Consider the following 22,319-nt stretch of genomic DNA (forward strand, 5'->3'; position numbering starts at 1 on the left):
TATTTGAGAATAAACCGGATTCTGATTTTGTTTCGGCACTTAAACTACTATGGTTCACTAACAAATATCCCAGTTCCAATGCAACTGGTGGGAAAAAAGAACCAAAATAATCTTATTTTCCATCGGAAGTAACTTTCAGCATTAGTCTAATGTAGTTCATGGTCTGCCTACGTGTCTCCACTGAGTCTCGGTGCTACGATGCACTTAACGATCTACGACTGGTCTGGAGCTCTTGTTAATCTACGACGATTTTCAAATGCCTCTTTAGCTACGATGGTTTCGGGAAACGGCCCGTACAACTAAGATCCATCGTACGATGGACTCTACGATCAATTTAGGCTTACGATGCTTTCGGGAAACGCACCCCAGGTGCCAGAAAGTTTAAAAATAATTGTCTAACTTGTGACCTTTAACTTTAGTTCAAAGTAAATGGAAAAAGTGAAGGACAAAAACAATATGTCTCTTCCTGATGACGATGTATTCATGTTCTATCAAGCGTTTAATGGGAACATGACATTTCTAAAATGGAAGCCTACCTGTGAGAACAAAGGGTGACCAAAGTTGTTCAATTTATGAACATGAACCTATGGAAGGCTTGTAACCAGTCGGTGCATTATTACCAGGTGTTGGGGAGAATTGGTGCTTTTTTGATCTGTACCAGTGTATACTTGTATCCAACCATCTGCCTGAATAAATACCATCAAGCCGCCTCATTGGAACTAAACTTTGAGAACTAAACTTTGAGACTTGACCCTATTTTTGATCCACTTCTATCTGAGGAACTTCTGAGATTTCCACATCAGTTGTCGACCCCGACCCGATTACTTTCCATCCAGAGAACGCTTGGACACTTCAGGACCTACGTAAAGAATAAACTGGTATGACTGAATGTGTCGGGATTCTTTGGGAGATGGGCTTAGTAGCACGTTTTAAGAGTTGGACCAAGTTTTTTCACAGAGAGGTGGTTTGAAATGTACAGGTGATGGAAGTGTGTCTTGGGTTTGTGTATGTCTATATGTGTGTGTATGTGAATGTAACAAAGTCTGGGAGCCCCTCTGTTTTTTTTATAAAGGCCAAAAGCCAGAGGAGATAGATTAGGAGGGGAGACAGAACTGTGGATGAGATGGAAGCTGTCAAATGTTTTGCTTGTGCACACACACAATCCAGGGGCTGTCTCACATGTTCTGAGAAAACTGGGCTTTTCAGCTCAGTGCCTCTGTAAGGGAGGGGGGGACTAGAAACGCTTAGAGCCCTTGCCTCAGAAAATTGATCTGTCTGGTTCTGGTTTTTAACGTGTAACCACGGGGAAAGGAGAAGCTCGGGTAAATTATGTTTTTAGAACATGGTAGACAAACTTCAATCATAATTTGTGTCTGAATTTGGTGTTAAACGCAGGAAAAATGATCTCTCCGGTAAATTGTGTTTTTAGAACATGGATAGACAGATTGTGGAAAAGTTTTTCCCACAGGGCTGCAGCATGAGAGTTTTTTCTCATGCTCAAGAGAAACGACCTGGCTTTTTATGTTGGTGAGTACTCAAAAGTGTTGTAAATGTTTTATGTTTGTTACGGAGAGGTAGAAGAGTAAGATGTGAATTTTTTGAGAACTGGTCTGGAAAAAAATTCTGATGGCTGTGCTGTGCAAAAGCTTTTTGGTTTTGCTTATACACTTACACACACACACCACACACACATACATTCATACACATCAACTCATACACTCACACACCACTCACACACACACATACACATTGAACACACACACACACAGCTGTATAGCCACTGTTTGGGTCTTTGTAACGTGTGACTGCCCAAAGTGTATAATACCATGCAACTTTGAACAAGGAAAATAGAAGGAATAACAAAGCCAGCTCTGGGAACCCTGTCTCGGACTTAGACAAAAGCTATTTAGGAACATACACACACGCTTGCTTTTGCTGTTTCTAGTCTTGCTGGAGTTATTTTCTTGTTTTTTCCCTTTTCTCTCTCACTCTCCCAAACTTCTATCTTTTGTTGGAGAAGGGCGAGAAATCCCAATGAGTCCGGTCAAGCTTGAGTACCTGCACAATGAGGCGTGGCTCAGTCTATGGGGGGGTCTCCCATATGGCACTTACCAATGGCGGACGCTCTTCCGGCTGGGTCAGCACTCTGTGAGCATGGGATGAAGGCTAGGCTAGGCCTGTTTTGGGAGGAACTGACACAAGGGCTGGGTTACTGGTGAGGGACGGGTGGAAGGCTGAGTATGGTGGATGGTTCAGCTCTCTGGTGGAGGTAGGCCTAGGCCGAAACCATCCGGGGAGTCGTGCATCATTAGGGTGCAGCCGCTGCCAGCTAGGCCAACTGCCCGACTAAACCACCATGAGTAGACCCGGCATTGGGCACAGTGTCGCTCGCTCCTCGGGCAGACCCGTCCTCAAAAACCAACATGTCTAGTTTCCCATGAAATCCGGGTGACGAGTTCCCCTGCTGCTGGTCTCTGACATGGGCCAGCAGAGGAAGAACATGTCAAAATTCTCTTTCTCTCTTTCTTTTTATTTTTTTATCTTGGATTGTTCTATTTTCTAAGGGTTTGCTAAGCACAGTGTTTTGGAACGTTGGGAAAGACAGGGGATTTTGAACTGCAGCCTCAAGGGTGACTGAGTTCTCTAACCAAAAGCAAAGTTGAAGTTTTGAGTGAGAAGACCTGACTCTATCAGGAATGGTCTGTTGACATTCCTGAGAGGGGATGGTGAGTCAGGATTGCTTGGTTGACATCGGTAGGATGTGAATGGAGCAGGTTTTTGTCTTTTTGTAAACATGGAGTCAGATACGTCTAAGAGTAACAAGTAGAGTTACTTGCAGAGTGACAAAGTAGCAGCCGTAGCAGCAGTAGCAGTCGTTTTTCTGAATACAGGAAAACTAAAGTGAATGTTTTGAGGTATAAGACCCTGGGTGAGATTAACTATTGTATGCCACTTCTTAACAGCACACACGCACTGCTGGTGTGTGCGTTCAAGGAGGGTGGAGGTGGGGGGAATGAAAACTACAGAGCCTCCATCAAGGCCTGTTGAAAGAGCCTTCAGGACCCTAAGACATTACTTACTCCCACAGCCCCAAAGAAGCTGTCACCATGAAGGCCGCAGATGGTCGTACGGGGGCTAGAGCCAAGAGGCCAAGTTCAGTGGCAAAGTCAGAGAAATTACTGTCTCTGACCTAGAAGATGCCACGCCCAGTGACTTTGATAATGATGAGTGAGGGTTAGTAAGGGAGCTTATGCTCATGTCAGAGCTGAGCTGAAAGAAGCTGAACGCCCCCGCACTAAAAAGACATGCGGAAGGGGGGGCTCCAGGGAAAGACAGGTTTAGAAAGTGACCATACAGAAGACTCCAGTACTGATGAAGAGGAAACCAAGCGTCTGGGGCCATGGAGAAATGTCAGACCACCAGTCCAGTATCAAGTGCCTGTCCTGGTCAAGGGAAGGGGCCTCCACTACACTCCCTGGGCACACATGGACTTGGTTGGATTGACGGGGTGGATCCCAGACCTGAGAGAAGGGGCTGGGAGGTGGATATATGCGTTTGATGAAGAGACAGTAGGACGGCTGCTGGCCATTGGTGACATCAAGGCCATCCTGAGCAAGAGCTTAGGAGTGGGGGACACGAGGGAGATGCTCGAGGGGAGCCCACTCCACCGGTTGACCCTCAAGCAGTCACATGATGGTGATCTGTTCAATGCCTACCGTCCAGGACTGTGGCAACATCGTAGGGACAAATTCCCCACTCAGGTGAGCTCCTGGGAGACACTGAAACTCCCTCAGCTCACATTGCTAAAACCATGAAGATATGGAGAACTAAGCTGGGAGACAGCCCAGAGAAGGATGCACTCCAGAGACAAATGTTCAGAGAGTGTGATCAACAAGCTCCCAGCCCAGGTGAAAGGGAGACTGGATGAGGTAGTGGGTCTGACATCTATGACTTCTGCTAAATTCTCTGATCATGTGGTCCATGCTATAGAAAAGTTCAGAGAGCAGGAGGCAAAGACATTGGAAAAGGCCAGAAGTGAAGTGAGAAAGCTCACTCAGATGTACTTGAGACAGTAGCATCCAACTCACGCACCGAGTTTGCTAAAATGTACCGCGATGACCAAAGTACTTTCTCCAACACCCTTCTTATGTATATTTACATGCTCCTTTTGAGTTCAGTCCCTAAGTGTCCCCAAAGGCCCCATCACCCGGAAATCTGAATTTATAAATAAACACCTCCGTAAAGAGACTATAAGAAAGGAGCACCTGGCGAGAGGATTTGGAACTAGCACCAGAGCAAGGTGGCACCATTATAAGACATGATCGTGAAAGCAGGCATTACCCTGCTATTGACCAAATTGACCTGGACTGGCGAGGGGCGAGGAGGCATTCGTACACCAGGCACCTGCAGTGACCGTACCCGACTACACCCAACCCTTCCATTTGTATGTATTAAACTGCCAGCACTATGTCACTGTTATGTTCACGCAGGTATCAGGGGAGGGGGGTAGGAAGCAACCCGTAGCTCAATAATCTGTAGTATTGTCAGAGTAGAGAGGAGGTTCCCACCATGATATCAGAAGGCTAAAGGTTTAGGGCTTTCTCAAGTAAGTGTATAAGAAAGCCACTATCATCATTATGGGGCATGGGATAACGATGCATACACATCAGTTGACGGGCTTTATCAAGAGGGGTGAAACTTGTACTAACCAAACTGAGCATTAAAGCATACTCCGTTATGTGGAGGTACCCTGATGTAATGATAGGAGCATACACCACTGTAAATCCAGCAGAGAGCATCCCATTTCCGCATGGGGATGAGCCTCATGATTGTGAAACACAGGTCACAGAGTATACTAAATAAAGATCCGACCTGAGTATAGAACCGCTTGCCTGTGTTGATTACATTTTGTTATAGATGGTTCCTGTTACAGAGAATCAGGGAGGCTGGAAGCTGGCTTTGCAGTGGTGCAGATGCATGAAGAGAGGGTACCGATCACGCTATTATCTGAACCATGTTCTCAACAGTGCTCCAGTCAGTGGAGGAGGTGCGCTAACCAAAGCATGTAAATTGGCTCAAGGCAAGACAGTAGCTATGTTAGCCAATTCTGCCATAGGGTGTGTCACATGGTTGGATCCCTCTGGGAAACCAGCGATGCATATTAATTGTTGGATCCCCATACAACACCATGCCCGGGGCTATTTCTCTAAATCTCGGCCATGTTACCACAACATAGTTGTGGTAAGGTGCAAGGCTAGCAAAGAGTTAACATTTTAGAGACTATTGGTAACAACATGGCAGAGTTGGGAAAATGGGCAGTGAGGGCCTCCGTCCCTGCTGTCATGATGACAGGTGTAGAATTGACTGCGGAGTTAACTCTGTTGAGGGTTGTGAACCAGCAACTATAGCTGTGGGACAGTTATCGGGTCAGAGGGGGGCGGTCCGAGGACCTAACAACATATGGAGAATTTAGGGAAGGATTAATTGTTGATTTATGGTCTCTTATAATCTTCCGTGCGCATGGCTAGGACTGTGCATAATGGAGGAGGTATATTATAAGAGGAAAGTAAAGCGAAATAGGATTTGTTAAGTAAAAAATTAAGGTAAAACATTTAAAATGGATTTTTAACAATAATAAGTCGCATGAAGCCACTATTGGGGAAAGGAATAACCAATGACTGTTTATTCCAAGCGTTTAAAAAATCCCAGACGTATAAGTTGATAGGAGGACCAAGGTGCAGGACCCAGATTTGTGCTGAATCTGGGGACATCTCTGCTGGAGGGCCGAGGCACAGTGAAGGTCGGAGACACTATCAGTCTCTGCCTGCAGACCGGACAATGCAACTGCTGGAGGCCATGTGGGCTAAGGAGACAACTGCCTGATGACTAGTGACTAGTCCCCCTTTAAGGTCAACAAATGACTCACTTGAGCTGGTGCCAGCTGAGAGAGCGGAGACTCAACTTCTGAGTTCCTGGCCATCAACTTCCCTATAGCTTGACCATTCTCCTCCCACGTTGTGGCTGGAGGATGAGGTGGAGGTTAGTGAGAACGAGGGGATTGTAATGGAAGATGGAATGCACAGCAATGTTTTTATGAACCAAAATAATTTCATCAGTGACAGCAATTACTTGTAACTTTAAACCTGCTAATAGAGGTGTGAAAGTTGTTATCGGATGCTTTAAAGTTGAACGAACCCCTGACAAACCATCCGATGGCCCAGCGGTTTAAAACGAGCCTAACATCTTAGGCATAGTAAGTCAGGCAATAAGCAGCCCAAGGGATCCCTGAAGAGGTTAGGGCCAGAAATGGTTTAATCCATTCTTCCAGGGATCGCCATAGACAAAGAACGCTGTATGGGTTATGCCTCGTCTACGGTCAGTAGAGGGTTATGAACTACACAGATAATGCACTACTGGCACTCGGTGAGTATGCTGCATTTATATACCTGATCCCACTGCTCCACATGACAGTTTCACACTGATCATGACCAAACTGAAATCATTCGGACAGGATTCCAGCCATGGGAAGGATTTTCTCTTCCTGGGAGAAGAAGTGGGGAAAAATTGAGATTTCAGTTTGCCAAAAATGGGGGTAGCTGTGTTGATCTGTTTAAGGTATAGGGATAGTGATAATGCTGGTCAAGTTATTGCATTCCTACAGTCCGATCTCCGCTGGTCTCACAACGCCCCTCGACCTTAGCTGTGATTCACGACATGGAGTACAAAACTAACTCTGACTTTCTCACAGACCTGGACGCCCCAGTGTATCCGAATTTCTATGACCTTCCCAGCGCGGCGAATGGAGTAAGAGAGGGGAGGGGTCAGGGCTGAGATTGAAGTCCTTGTGACCTCACAACTTACCTCCCACGTGACAGTGGTTCACCCCATGTATTACGCTGATTCTGTCCCGGATAAGTGTTCCCCAACTACTGTACAGATCTCTGTCTCATCCCCTTGACAACTGAAAAAGAAGGGGGTAGGACTGAAGAGGTCAATCGGGCCCCTGAGGGGGGTGAAGTCTAAGCAGAGTCCCTCCATTGACACGGCGAGATCAGGTTACGCATGATGTCCCCTTTTGATTGTTTTATGGTTTCTTTGATTTCAAAATGCACCACACATACATCGAGTGGTCAATGTTGCAGATCACAACATTCATTTGTATTGTACAATGAAATGATGAGAAGGATTGCTTTTCTCTGTGTCAAGATTTCACGGTTTTGCCCAAGAGAGATGGTGTTGGAGCCATTGGGATTTTAGTCCAGAAATCCTGAGTGAAATAAGTACAATTCATATAGAACTGAGGGTTGTTATCAATCTGTGTTCATTGTGTGCATGATGCTATTGGAGTGTTGTGTGCATGGAGACAATTGTTGAAATACCCTATTCATTAACCGTTTCATGTTGGGTTCTGTTGAGTAACATACGACTGGACTTATGGACGTGAAAAAACTATCTGTTTGAGTTACATCCGAAGGGATTTTTCAGAAGGTTTATTTTGCTTACTCAGCTTATAACCACATATCCCTTACAAGGATTTTTTAGTTAGCACCTGAGCATCATGTTAAACAAATGATGCTCTGTACACCACAGATATTTTGGTCATACAAGTTAGGGTTGTTTATACCCAAGCATTATTTTGTTAAAATCATGACACATTATATTCAATGTCTAGTGCTGGTTAGCCTACAGTGCTATTTCCATATATCCGACTTTATTATTTTCTATACTCATTTATGTTGGCTTGTATTCAATGTTAATGGTTTGGATAGTATGTTCAGTGCCAATAATCATTCCCTTAGTTGGTTTGGGGGTTAATAACCCCCAGAGGGGGGTCTCTTGTGGCGAGCTGATTATTGTATGGCAGAGCTGAATTCATGTATGGTAGGGTATTAAGGATAGATGGAGTCACACTGAAGCCCATGTTAGGAGAAGGCCTGTCTGAGCAGGATGGAATGTAATGGCAGACATTAGGTCTGCCACTGAAGACAGGAGTGGGCCAAGGGTGTGTGACAAGGCTGTCTCATATGGAAGGATCTCTTCAGTATGCTTATCTTGTTATGGGAACACTCTGCTTAAGTTGGACCAGTTAGAGACAAGGGAGCAGGGGCACGGACGGATTAAGAAACCACGGGCCCCTGGGCCTGGACGTGTCAAGGGCCCCCCCACTCCCCGCAAAAAAATATAGCCTATATATATATATATATATATATATTAATATTGGCCGCATTTCCCAGAACGCTCTTAGAACGCTCCTAAGAAGCTATTAGCATTAAGAGCTTCTTAACAAATCTGGGAAACGTGGCCATTGTTGTTTAAAAACGCAAAAGTACTCGAGTAATCAACTAAATAAACAATGTTTATATTCCAAAAATATTTGATAGTTGTAACCCTAGAGTTGTACACATCTTGTGACATCTTCAAAGTGAATGTTTAGGCTATTCTTTAATTTTTCAGTGGGACTGTTAATGACATGAATGACTTAAGCTTCGCATATACCAGCTACAGCGCATTGTGTTATATTATCATATCCATACAAAGTTAATAACAGTGACTTCACGCAAAGGCACAGGCCTGGGGGCCCCCTGAGCTCATGGGCCTCTGGGCCTGGTCCTGGGCCCGGTAGGCCCGTTCGTTAATCCATCCCTGAGCAGGGGTTGCTATGGTTATTGAGGCTTTCCAGCTGTTCTCAGTAGAAACTGAGGAGCTTCTAACTCCCAAGGGTGGGAGCAGTGACGTCAAGTGAGGAGGGGGCTGAGTAGGGTGCAGGAAGGTTTGCGAGAACAACATGGTTGGGGGCGAGGATAGTGGAGATTTTGGGGACCATGCTACTTCAGGACACTGTGTTAGAGGTGAAATTAGCCCCTAAGCCAAGGTTGAGGCTGCGCACGCAGGAAAGGGATGGGTGACTTCATCTTCCAGAAGCTTCTAGAAGGTTCCATATTGCATCTTATCTCTTGGGACAAGGGGTGTGCGCCAAATATTATGCCTATATTACCAAGTGTTGGGGAGAATTGGGTGCTTTTTTCATCTGTAACAGTGTATACTTGTATCCAACCATCTGCCTGAATAAATACCATCAAGCCGCCTCATTGGACTTGAGAACTAAACTTTGAGACTTGACCCTATTTTTGATCCACTCCTATCTGAGGAACTTCTGAGATTTCCACATCATTATGTTGGCTATTAAAAGCGGAATTATGTCAGACATTTCAAAATCATTATAATTTAATTAGATTTCAACTGTCATTGTTTCCATTTGTGGATGGGATTATGCATGTAAATGGTTTATAGTGCACTATCCCTGACTACAATAACTAGAGGGGGATGTAGGGCTGTTTTGGTAGCCCCTTTGTCACTGGTCACCCAGACACTCATCTGGGACAGTTGTTGATTGGCATGAATGCTAAAAAGACAATCACACCTTAATGAAACACTTCTGGAGAGGTGATCTCAACCGTTGAAGAGGAAGGTGGGCCGAGGAAGACATTTTTTTATCATTAAAAGTTGTGTTCTTGTAAATATAAGTCTAAATAGCTTTTAATGTCATGTTTGATATGCTTTTGTTTCTTATTTTAGGTATTACATTCTAGTAATAGCATGTACATGTACAGGGTTTACAGAGTTTGTGCCTGCAGCAGACCAACATGTGTTTAACATATTCCCTTGTCTTGCAAGGGAACCAGTTGGTCTACTGCAGCCTTGATTAATGATCCAATTTGAATTTGTATGCATTAGACAACTTTTCAGTCATATGGCCGATGTCCCCATTTTAGTCAGGTTTGGGTGTATATAGGAAGAAGTTTTTACCAATCACTTGGAGTTCTGTTTACGATACAGCCCCGGTGCGTTAGGCGCCTAGTTCTCATTGTGAATACCTTTGTTAACCATTGCTCTGAAGGTATGTTTTGTATTTGATGATATTTCATTATCATTGTATTGATTATCTTACAATTTAGATAATAAACTATTATTGTGCATTTTTGAAGTTTATTGTTCTCCTTGAAACGTATATATCAAGCTACGGCGGTGAAAACTTTGATCTAGTCTGGTTGATGCGGCTAACTGATTATAAACATAGACTTTTGGAGTAGGTTTTAACTTAAGGCCTCTGAGTCACTTACAGTGGGTCTCCACGCTCCAAAGGAATTTAGCGGAGCCTCTGAGTGATTGATTACATATCCTACTAGTCTAGATCTACTATGGTTAAATCTATATCATAGTAGAGATTAACGACTGATTAGTGAACACGCATACTTTAAGGTCGGTGCTCTGATCAAGCAGACAATTTTTACCTACATCAGAGTTTTATGTCATTAACTGTTTAGTGCTCAAGGTTACAGGTAACGCACTTGTGCACATTTCTAAAATTGGAGTCGGATATTAACGAGTCAATTATCCCCCTGAGAATCTAACCAAAAGTGAATTGTGGTTCCCAAGCCAGGGCCAAACACCAAGCGTCTCTGGCCTTGCAATTCACCACCTACAGGGAACAAGAGGGAACTAGAGAGGGTACAATTTCTGGGGAAATTGTGGGGTGTGCTTTCTTTGGTTGAAGAAAGTGAGGTTCAAGAAGGTTCAAGAAATTGGGCAATCCAGTGTCAAAATGGTCCTAACCTCTATGACTTAAACGTCCCTTAAGTTTTTCCTTTCTAGTGATATTTTCAAGCATTTTTAGCCTACTCATATTGCATTTATTCATTAATAAAGAACCCCTTACTGCAATTCAAACAGTAAGCCTACCATCTGCAAACTATATGCCAACAAAAACTTAAATAAGCTTGACATTTATTAAGGGGAAAATGGCTTATTCAAAAAAAGTTTACTGGAAGGTAAAGCAAAATGCGACCATTTGGTCGCAGTCTAGAGGCCTGTGTGGACCAGCTGACTACTGCTGTGTGGGAATCGCAGGAGCTAACCAGTATACAAAAATACAGGGTGTTGATATCACATCCTGGAAACATACCTAGATACATGTTTGGAACCAACATTGTGTATGTAGTTTACAGAGTGTTAGGTAATAGGTAGGCTGAGTAGAACTACCACAACCTACTACCCAAACAACATGTGACCGACGGGCCAGCAGCGGCCCACCAGCAGCTGGCTGGTGTTTTGCTCATCGTTTTACCAGCGGCAGCCTACTCATGCCACAGGCAAAGCACACACAATAAGATAAGTCACTCCATTAAGAGACGGAAAAAACACTTTCTTCATCAAGAGGATGTACTTCCTGTGGCAGCTGAAGAAGTTCAACCTGCCAAAGATGATGGTGCACTTCTACATAGCCATCATCATCCTTACTATAAACCTTACCATAAATTTTGATTCATAAATAAGATTTAGCTTTTTTATTTTAATATTGCACCACAAGTTGTATTATTCTTCAAACTAAACTAAGAGCAATAAACACAGAAACACAATTTAAACAAATGAACATATAACAATAATTAATTTAATACATTTAACTTAAAAGTAGGTTGTTTGATAACAAATAAAATATTCGGTATATACATATATATATTATATACTGTACTGCTGCGAAGAACTAGGAGCTGGGCTAGTTCCGCTTGTTGTACTTGGTGTACATGGTGTACAACCTGTATCTCCTCCTGGATTCCAAACTAAACAGAAACATATTTAAACAACATATAACAATAATTAATTTAACACATTTAACTTAAAAGTCGGTGGTTTAATAACAAATAAAATATCCTGAATATATACACTGTATGTATATCATATACTGTACTGCTGCAAAGAACTAGGAGCTGGGCTGGTTCCGCTTGCTGTACTTGGTGTACATGGTGTACAACCTGTATCTCCTCCTGGATTCCAAACTGAATTGACATTTCCATTTCAGTTTGCCTTCTCTGTTATCGGTAATTAAGTAATCGTTTTTGCGCTTATGGGCTCGAGCTGGCCTGAGGGCTACCAAACCTGGAGAGGAGATGCATATCAAGAGGGAGGGAGAGCGAGGGGGAAAGGGAGGTCAGAGAGAAATTAAACGAAAAGTCAGAAGTGGTCAAGTCGAAATGTACACAGTATATCATCATTTTAATTTTTGGTGTGATTTTTATAATGTGATCTTTATTCTCACAGGTCTGCGTTCTTAATGTGGGGGTGTATATAAGAGGGTGTGCAGAGACGTGCTTAGCATTTATATTTCTGCAGCCTTGTTGTGTAGATAGGCTTTGCATATTTTGTACTACACGGCGCCGTTACGGAAAATTGTGGTTTGTTCACTTGCAGTGCTGGAAACAATTGGTAAACGAAACAATGATTGCATTAAAGTTTAAAGTAGAATAATTAAAGATTAAATTATAAAACAATGATTGTTCCCCTGATATAGCTGGGTAGTTAGTAGCTATTTAGTTACCTTCCTATGTTGCCCAGGTAAAGAAAAAAAATTGTTAAGTATACTAAATCTTAGCAAACTTGAGTATACTTGAAGAGTGATTAATCATAAGTATACTTCAAGTTATTGAATGATTAGTTAATTTGAAGTGTGCTATTTTGGAACAACTTATTTTGTACTTAAGATATTTAAGTTGTAATTAAATTGTACTAAAGCACAATCTAAAGTATATTAAGTGCACTTTTACGTGCTAAAGTGGAATTAAGTATACTTAGTACACTTTAAGTATACGGCTATGTCCATATAGTTAACCTTAACAAGCCGTTGAAGCCAACAGGATTTTCCATGTAATTTAACCACAAACACGTTTTATGATTATTATGATTATAACACGTTTAATATATATTGTTAGCGAATAACTGTAATATTGTAACGGTGAATCAAACTCGTAGTGACTGAGATCGCTAGCTACTGCTGTAGCTACAATATCCAACTTAACGATTTGAGATTTTCTGGACTGCGTGAGCTTTCTAGCTATCTGTCTGAAGAACACAATAATTTTCCTTCTGGGCTTAATTAAGTAGGCTACCTATCTATCTTATTGACTATGGACACTTTATCATTGTAATGATGAGCAGTTTTGAGGATTTGTGAATCGATGAGCAAGCAGAGTTGACAGTAGAAAGTTAAATGTTGGATAAAGCAAACATTGAGATTTCTTATCAGTTAAATACTGATTGTTTCATATACATCTGTATATAGCATATATATATTGTTTTCATATAGTTCAAGTCTTTTATTGTCCGATGCACATTCTTAAGACAACGCAAGCACCTGGCATTTACAGGCCTAACATAAGTAGCCTACACAGAACATAAATTACATCTATGCTAAGCTTAAATAAGTAAACCTCCTCACTATACAGATATCTATAAATAATACAACACAAATTACTGTAAATACTATGTTTACTGTCAATACTGTGTGTACTGTACTTACTGTAAATACTGTGTTTGCTGTGTGTGTACTGTAGAAATGACTGTAAATTATGAAATATTTGTATTTTGCTTTCATGGCCATTTTATAATAGTGTTTGGCCTAGCTAAATTTTAGTTGCTTTCTCCCCAGGAGGACTGAAGGCATGACCAGTGTGGCACCACATTAAGCCAGTTCTTCAACAATCAAAAAAACCCTGTCTGCCATAACCTGATCTCCTGAATTGATGTTAGTGTACAAGTCAGAATGTGAACTGATCTCCTTGTCTGATATTCTTCCTCCTCTACATTTTGGAGAAAACACAATATTGAGCCATAGGGCTTGATACCTATTAGAGCCTTGAGTGTGTTATGATGTTTGTAGTTTGACCTGAGGTCTAGGCCCTAGGCCTGAAATTGAATGGCCTGTAAATGAAAAACTCCAGCCAGATCACGCCACTGTGTGTGGTTTGTTTATTTACATCAACTAGACTAGTACTCTCACGCTAGCAAGCTTGCACAATATGCTACCCCAAGTTATGCTACCCAACAGCAACCCAACAAAAATGTTTTATAAATTATCTGTGAGGAAATGTCTTCCTTAAATCCGGTCATGAATGGTTGGTTGCCAGCCTGTCCATTAGTACCGTTAGATGCAGCGAGACCGCCCGGTAAACGTAGACTAGGCTACTATAGCTGGATCTCTGCTAACGTTATCCACAGGTTCCGTTGGGTCGATTTCGATTTAACCGTAGCAAAACAGAAAAAGCCTTATCCTTTACATGCCTGTGTACATTTGACATTACAACCCCAAACACAACAAGATTTTGGCATGACGTTAATCTTTTCGATCTAATCTTTTAAATGAACTACTATGAACTACTATGCTATGCTACCATACTAACGGCTGTTGACAGGATGACAGTTATCCACCCGGAAGTGTCTTGGCAACCTTTGTTTACAAACTTTCTGATTAGGTCTATCCACCTTATTCTCAGGGGGTCAACTGTAGAAATGATTATGGGTGCAACTTCCGGTGAGTAGCGGAAGTTGCGGTTTGCTATACGTTAGTCCCAGCCAGCCGTCAACAGTGATTCTTTCGAAAGTAATTTCAACTGTAATTTAACTAAAACTGGTTTGTTTTTAAACATATCTTGTCATTTGATTGTTATTATCATTGTTATAAAATATCATTGCGGAGCTCTGGTAGGCTACCTACTGCGCTGTTCGCGGCTTAACTAGCTAACAACCATATTTAGCTAAATCTGTGGCTTCAACGACAGTGTGTTGAACACACACCCACAACAAAAAGGGATTGTTCTTGTGACAAACGATACAGTTTCCTTCGCCTGCCAACAGATGAGGACTACAAAAGAATGTAGCTGAAAAACCTAGCCATGAAGAGACCACCCAAAACACTATCGTATGTGTACTCGTTCATTTTGTGGACAAAAAGCCGATGGAGGAAATCCGCATCCTACTTGGTGTTTGGGCTACGAAAGACCTCTCCAGATTTAGTCACAGTACTGTCAGTAAAGGTGAAATGCAAGTGTTCATATAAGATTTTTTGTGGTCATTCATTCTGTCATTAATTTCAGTGTTGATAGTCAGCAATCAATAAGTGTAAGTCAATTTGACTCCCATCCGCGCTATAAGTAGGGAAAACCAGCTCTGCGCTTCTTGTGTTATGATTTTTAGAGGTTTAAGTGTGGTCTTTCCAGCTCCCAAAGTCACTAAACAGGAAGTGTGTCAAAGGGTCATATCATAACATATGACCAAGGTCAACACACAACACACCAGTACGTGGAGGTGGGTAGCATGGAGGGTAGGAGGGGGTAGTCACACACACACAGCAGGGCCACTCACCAGAGGTCATGGTGTGGCTCTCACAGACCGGCTTATGTTTGGGGCCATCCGGGAGATCTAGAGAGAGAAATACATTCCACTTTAGTCAGGGCTAGCTGTAGGTGTGTGCGATGTGCATGTGAAGTGTGTGTCTTTGTGTGCGTATACTGTATGTGTAGGGATGTGGTGTGTTGGTGTGCATGCACGTGTGTGTAACTGAAACAGGCTGGTGTGGTGTGAGTATGTGTGACTAAGCCTGTGTATTATTTGACTAACCCTGTGTGTGTGTGTGTGACTGACCCAGTACAGTGTGCTGGCCTGGCATGGCCACACCCCAGGCCTGTGCAGTGTGCTGCAGCAGCAGCGTGCTTATTTGGCGGTGTGCCTGGGCGTTCCAATGCACATTGTCTTTTACACGGTGCTGCAGCTGGGAGCGGAAATGATTGTGCAGGTCCAACACTTCCAGTCCAAACCCACTTGCCACGCTGCGTGAGATGGAATTCGCCTCAACAATGTCCTCGCGCATCGTCGAGCCTAGGTGGGCTATCTGCAGGTTTGGAGATTATGTTCAATAGGCCCTTTTATTGATTGATTTGATTCCTTAATTGTTTATTGATTTATTTGTTCCTTGGATCAAACATAAATCAATTAATAAACAATGGAATTAATTGATGAATCAAGGTCATATTGACCTGCCAGTACTTCCTGTGTTTGATGAATTCAACTAATGAATCAAACAATCAAGGAAATATTGATTACCCTTTGTAAACTTCTGACTTCCTGTGTACGTATGTATACGTGCGTTTGTGCGTAAGTAAGTGTGTGTGTACATGCATATGCACGTGTGTTTACCTCGGGCACTAGGAACCCGCCCCTGATGTTGTTGCCGATGGGCATAGTGAGGGTCCAAATCACCAAGCTCTCCTTCGGGAGGATGCTCTTCAGCTGCCCAAAGAACTGCTTGAGGTTGACAGTGTAGTCCAACTCCCATGGACGGCTGTGTCTGAGACATACACACATGCAGTAACACATATACACACACAGGGACACACACGCACAGATGCATGAACACACACAAGGACACGCACACACTTTGCTATTTCAACATTTTCAAGGATAATAGTTTGAAACGGATCTATTGCAGGGGTGGGGAACCTTTTTTCTGCCAAGGGCCATTTGGATATTTATAAAATCATCCGGGGGCCATACAGAATTATCAACTTAAAAATGTGCCTGTTGTTGTGGCCTCGAAAACCTGTATTTTAGGCATATGTTGAGGTCAGATCAGGACACAAGTCTCTGTCAGCAGCCTATGGTATGACACCAGGCTGTACACTTTGACATAGAACTAGCTGAATCACTTGTCTGTGCAAAGCATTCTCATAAACATGTCCTGTGATAAGCTATTTAGTGTTCTCATTGACGTCATCCTCAATTAAATGCCTTGTCCTGACAAGGGTTTTCCGAATTTGGACAGTACAGAGTCAGGTCATTTTGACATCAAAACTGACCATCATGCATACTGACGTGCATCAGTAAACGGACCCTAGGGACTCATTAACAAGGCCAAACAAACATTCTTCCCATCTGTTTCCTGAGATCACCCAAGACTGATTGTCAATGTTTAACCAAGAATATACCTGTATGACGTGTAACTTTCTGTATAAATGTCGGCTGGATCCATGTTTAGTTAGACACATCTCGGCGGAGATGGTCTAGCGAATGTATTCCCAGTCCTTTTGCAATAAATCGAAGCCTTTGTAATCCGATCTCTGACTAGCCTTTTTTGAACCCTTGGGGCTTTTGAAGTCTACCACACCTGCTATATTTGGTCAAACATTTAATTAACTCACCCTTAATGTGATGGCTGTAACTGCTTCTCTTTGATGAGGTTTGTGATTTGTTAGAGATTTGTTAGCAGGCACAGATGCAGCCTGCTTTGACTAGGGGTGCATCGAACATTTCTGGGGGGTATCATGTGTCGTGGAAGTTTGAGAGAATCAATCGTTCAAGCCGAAGTCGGGTAAAGTATAGAGTTAATGTTTATTTGACGTAGATTTAAAGATAATAACGTTACCAACATAACACCATCAGCACACAAACATAAGACAATAACACAAAGACAATTCCATACAGCTCCATCTAGCATTCTAGAATGGAACCGGGAGAATCCAGCCCACCAGCACTACCCAGCTGATGGCCCTGATCCCCCCAGAACATTCTTCAACAGACCATTTTATAGATACGACAGTTCTCAAAAGTGATTGGTCCATCCTACAGACATGAAGCTATACCAAATCTCTTCTGTCATTGGTTAAATTCTTAGAACAATACAGTTGAATCCACATGGTCTTCAGACCAACTGTCTCTTCCCCCCAGGTGACAATAACTCTTTCAGGTCACCCAGACTTACCGTCTCTTCGACTTCACATCTCCTAGTTAGTGAATCAAGGTCATAGTTGACCATAGTTGCAGGTGGCATCTCTACCAAATGAGTTGAATCAACATACATTGTATCAAGCTTCTTATCCAACTGAACACTAAAACAAATTCATTGTACATACGCCTAAAATGTATTTCACATTTCCACACTTTTTCTTTTTGTACAATTAATGTCAACCAACAGTAGTAAACAGTTCCTTAAAAACAAAAAAAATCTAGCTTCAATACAATTCCTAATCAGGATACAAAATGTCATAGTGTAGTTGTCGTCTCTCGTCGTGTGTGCGCATGTGTTAGCCAATTACCCTTCCGTAGTATCAATTTTGAAACTGCGATTCCTTCCTTCGCCACCATCGCTGTTGATTCTGTCTGTAAACTGTGACAAATCCCTTTGCAATTTTTCCCGTCTCTCTGGACACTCACGAAACCACAGCCTTGATCTTTCCGATCCAAGCGCTGTCTTTCTGGCCATTTTTAGCAGACATTTTCAACAGACGGCGGACTAGCACATTCAGAAGATAAAATTATGTGTATTTTCATGGAATCTTAGTTATTTTCTTATCTTATACTCCTCGTTGTTTCAAATAAACATTTAACACAAAAGACAAACTTATACAATTTCCTCACTTTTTCTTTAACTTCTCTTTCCTCACATAAAAGACAAGTTGGGATTCAAATTCAACATGGAAAACACCACATCAGATTAGCCGTTTACACATCCATCTCAGTTCTGGTTGACAATCTGCAACTTGTCAATTTGGTTAAGATTTATTAATCAATGTTTCCCACGCATTGGTCCACCACCAGACTAAGAATTAATCATAACACACACATCTCAGTAGCAATAAACTCATGCAGAACTCGTAAGCCCTAATGGGACTCAAGATCCTTTGTACGACTTCAACGCAACGGGCCTCGAACCCTTTAACATGTATTAGTATACTTTAGCAATTACATGACTTCAATAGACCTAGATAGCTCATACAATTCCCTAAAATATCGCAATACATGTATTTGTGAGAAAGTAAAAAAAATTGCTAACGAGATATGACAATTTCAACCAATCCATTCACAGATCATCCACTGTGAATTTCAAGAACATTTCACATTACCCAAACACTCATCCACACACCCATGGATGGACAACCATATGCATTATGCATATGACAACTGGCTAAGCAACAAATAAACTGGCCACAACTGCATCTTTGAACTACTCAAAGACTAAACACAGAGGATTCACAGTAGGAATGTAGCAATATCACAATTTGGACGCAAATTAAGTAAATGTAAAAGATAGAATTGCACATCTATTTATCAGACTAAAATTGTACCATTCCAACAAAACCCTGTCAAATTTAACAATAACTTTAACCTCACCACAACTTCACTCAAAGTAATCGATCTTAGTAACTCACCACTTTCCCCTGTTCAAAATGCCGCATTGAACCACCTGACACTGAGGAAGAATCTCATTCTTGTCACTCACGAGTCCAGGTCGCACCTCAACGAACATCCTAGTGCCCCCTCCAAAACTGTTGTGGAAGTTTTGGAGAGATTCAATCGTAAGCTGAAGTCGGGTGAAGTATAGAGTTAATGTTTATTTGACGTAGATTTAAAGATAATAACGTTACCAACATAACATCATCAGCAAACAAACATAAGACAATAACACAAAGACAATTCCATACAGCTCCATCTAGCATTCTAGAATGGAACCGGGAGAATCCAGCCCACCAGCACTACCCAGCTGATGGCCCTGAACCCCCCAGAACATTCTTCAACAGACCATTTTATAGATACGACAGTTCTCAAAAGTGATTGGTCCATCCTACAGACATGACGCTATATCAAATCTCTTCTGTCATTGGTTAAATCCTTAGAACAATACAGTTGAATCCATATTGTCTTCGGAACAACTGTCTCTTCCCCCCAGGTGACAAGAACTCTTTCAGGTCACCCAGACTTCCCATCTCTTAGACTTCACATCTCCTAGTTCGGTGTTATAAAGCTACAGGTGGCGTCTCTACCAAATGAGTTGAATCAACATACATTGTATCAAGCTTCTTATCCATCTGTAAACTTCTCCTAAAACACATTCATTGTACATACGCCCAAAATTTATTTCACACATGATTACGGAAAGGGATCGTATTATTTTTTACATTGTTACAATTTTTGAGACTGCTTATCGATCTGAGTGTTAATCAGGTGCGAAGCCATACGTTGTAGACATTCGGGGCTTAGCCCAAACCAACAACGTATTCTGGGTTTGATTTGCTTGAAAGGAATTCCACACTGCGCCCAGAACGCGTACATTGGTACGCAACGCTGCACGCCTCCACGGTCCTCTTCCACATATTAAAATAGTGCTGCTGCCAACGAATAATGCACCTAATAATATGGTTCCTGCAGTGCCATGGCTGGCCGGACCAAATTATTTTGTCAGTCGCATACGGCCCGCGGACCGGACGTTCCCCACCCCTGATCTAATGGGCAGTGACAAAGGAAGTTTGATTGTGTGAGACGACAAATACATTTGCCACCAAACATGCAAGATCATAGATTACTTTCATCAAAGAGCCCTGATTTGAGGAAGATGAAGTATCAAGGTGAACACAGTTTATTATGTGACACGTGTCAGTGCAAGTGAAACATGACTAAACGTTTCATAAAAAGTAGGATGTTGTCTGTTTTAACCTGCTTAGTTTGCAACAATAATCTAAGCTTGCTTACTAGCTGGCTATTTTACTATCCATTTATGCAATAAAAATAAACTGCTAATTAACTAAAAATGTTCACTGTGATGTTTTCCTTCATTTCTATTCATGCTTCAAAATGTTTTCAACCCTGGGGTAGGAAGTTTCACGTCCTGTGCATGTTTACATGTGTGTGTACGCATGTCTCAACACCACCACAAAACAAGGCGTTCACCTGGAGATGTCCCAGATGCAGGAATTGACCACGACCAGGTCTGGTTTCAACCCACACCGGATGTCCTCCAGAATGCCCTCCACGTACTTAGAGAAGATCCGGGTGATGAAGTAAAAGCGGACATGGTGGTTGTCTGACCGATAGTCACGCACCTCCCTATAGCCAGTTGAGTTATTCATTTGACCCCCCTCCAACATGCAGTCATGTTCAAACTCCATCTCCCCCTTTGAAGAGGAAGAAGAGGGGGAGGAGAAGGTAGTTGATGAGGAATAGGGTGAGGCAGAGAAGAGGGGGAGGATGAGGGGGAGAGAGTGGAAGAAAAGGAGGATGAGGGGTATGGAAAACAAACAAGCAACCAAATGATGTGAATCCCTTTACAGACCAGGACAAATTCTCAGATGCACTTGATTTGACTCACCCCATGCAATGAAATTATCAGTCTCAAAGATACTGAGTCAATTCAAACACACCTAATCTACTTGTTAATACATATATGTATTAACTGTATATATACAGTATGGCCACCATTATTTTGCTTCAGTCCTCTTGGGCATGGAGTTCACCAGAGATTCACAGGTTACTGTGAGCCACTGGAGTCCTCTTCCATTCCTCCATGACAACATCACGGAGCTGGTGGATGTTAGAGACCTTGCGCTCCTCCACCTTCCGTTTGTGGATGCCCCACAGATGCTCAATAGGATTTAGGTCTGGAGACATGCTTGGCCAGTCTATCACCTATTGAACATCTGTGGGGCATGTGTGGCTGTGTGTTGAGTTATTTTGAAGGGACAACAAATTTACACTGTTATACAAGCTGTACATTCACTACTTTACATTGTACCAAAGTGTAATTTTTTCAGTGTTGTCATGGGAATTTATGTCGTATTTTACTGAAAATATGCCTTGGCTTGTACTCCAATTTTACGGTTTTCTTATGCTTGTGAGGCTTATATTTCGAAGCGGTCAAAATGATGATGTGTCCTTGGGCAAGGCACTTCACCCTACTTGCCTCGGGGAATGTTCCTGTACTTAATGTAAGTCGCTCTGGATAAGAGCGTCTGCTAAATGACTAAATGTAAATACGGTAATAAATATTTACTTGTACTTCTATATTTACTTTTAAATGTGAGAGGTGTTTTGTGAGATACTGTACAATTGAGCTCTGTAATTACATTGGTCTAACGGCTGTAGAAGTACCTTTCCTGAATCAAATATAAACGGTGTATGTCAAATTCACCTTTTTCTTCAACTGGGCCACAGTTAGTAGGTTGTCCCTTTGAAGTAAAATAACTAAATCCTTGTAGACCGACCGCTGGACTGTGAAAAGGAATCGATTTGCTCAGTCAAAAACACTTTTATTGAAACTCAATTGTTAATTCAAGATGAGGCTATAGCTTACTTGAGTCACCGAACACGATCACGAATTTCTTCCGAAGAAGATGGGTCGCTTGCCCGTGGTTTATTGTGTCATTCTTCATATCAAAACAAAGACTAGTTTAATTAACATTATCGAAGTAAATGTAAACTGATGTTAGGCCTTGCACTTGCGCTCCAACGTTAGAGGAAAACTAGATGTGCTAAGGGTTTTGATTGTTAAAATCGCAAGTAGGCCTTTACTTACCATGTTTCCTATTCGACTGAATGGTAGCCTATGGTTTGCAAAGTGGAAGTGCGCATTTGTCTGTCGTTCGGGTAGTGACCCGACGGAAAATTCTCTGCCAAATCTTGACAATCAATTTATTTCAGAATTATGCAAGATTCTTACAAGATTC

The 22,319-nt window shown here is 42.1% G+C and overlaps 1 protein-coding gene across 1 annotated transcript; it reads right to left on the minus strand.

The window, feature by feature from the left end:
* Positions 1 to 11,758: 11,758 nt before the first annotated feature.
* LOC146260527 (PC-esterase domain-containing protein 1A-like) lies at positions 11,759 to 22,025 on the minus strand. The gene is made up of 7 exons (XM_084670575.1): positions 21,947 to 22,025; positions 21,785 to 21,864; positions 20,548 to 20,771; positions 16,024 to 16,174; positions 15,490 to 15,718; positions 15,193 to 15,249; positions 11,759 to 11,934 (listed from the first exon to the last, which is right to left on the minus strand). Exons 1-7 carry the CDS (start codon positions 22,023 to 22,025, stop codon positions 11,759 to 11,761), a joined length of 996 nt encoding a protein of 331 aa, XP_084526701.1.
* Positions 22,026 to 22,319: the final 294 nt, after the last annotated feature.

Source organism: Hypomesus nipponensis, chromosome 13 (genome assembly GCF_054491055.1).
Source record: "Hypomesus nipponensis isolate SF chromosome 13, ASM5449105v1, whole genome shotgun sequence".
Taxonomy (NCBI): domain Eukaryota; kingdom Metazoa; phylum Chordata; class Actinopteri; order Osmeriformes; family Osmeridae; genus Hypomesus; species Hypomesus nipponensis.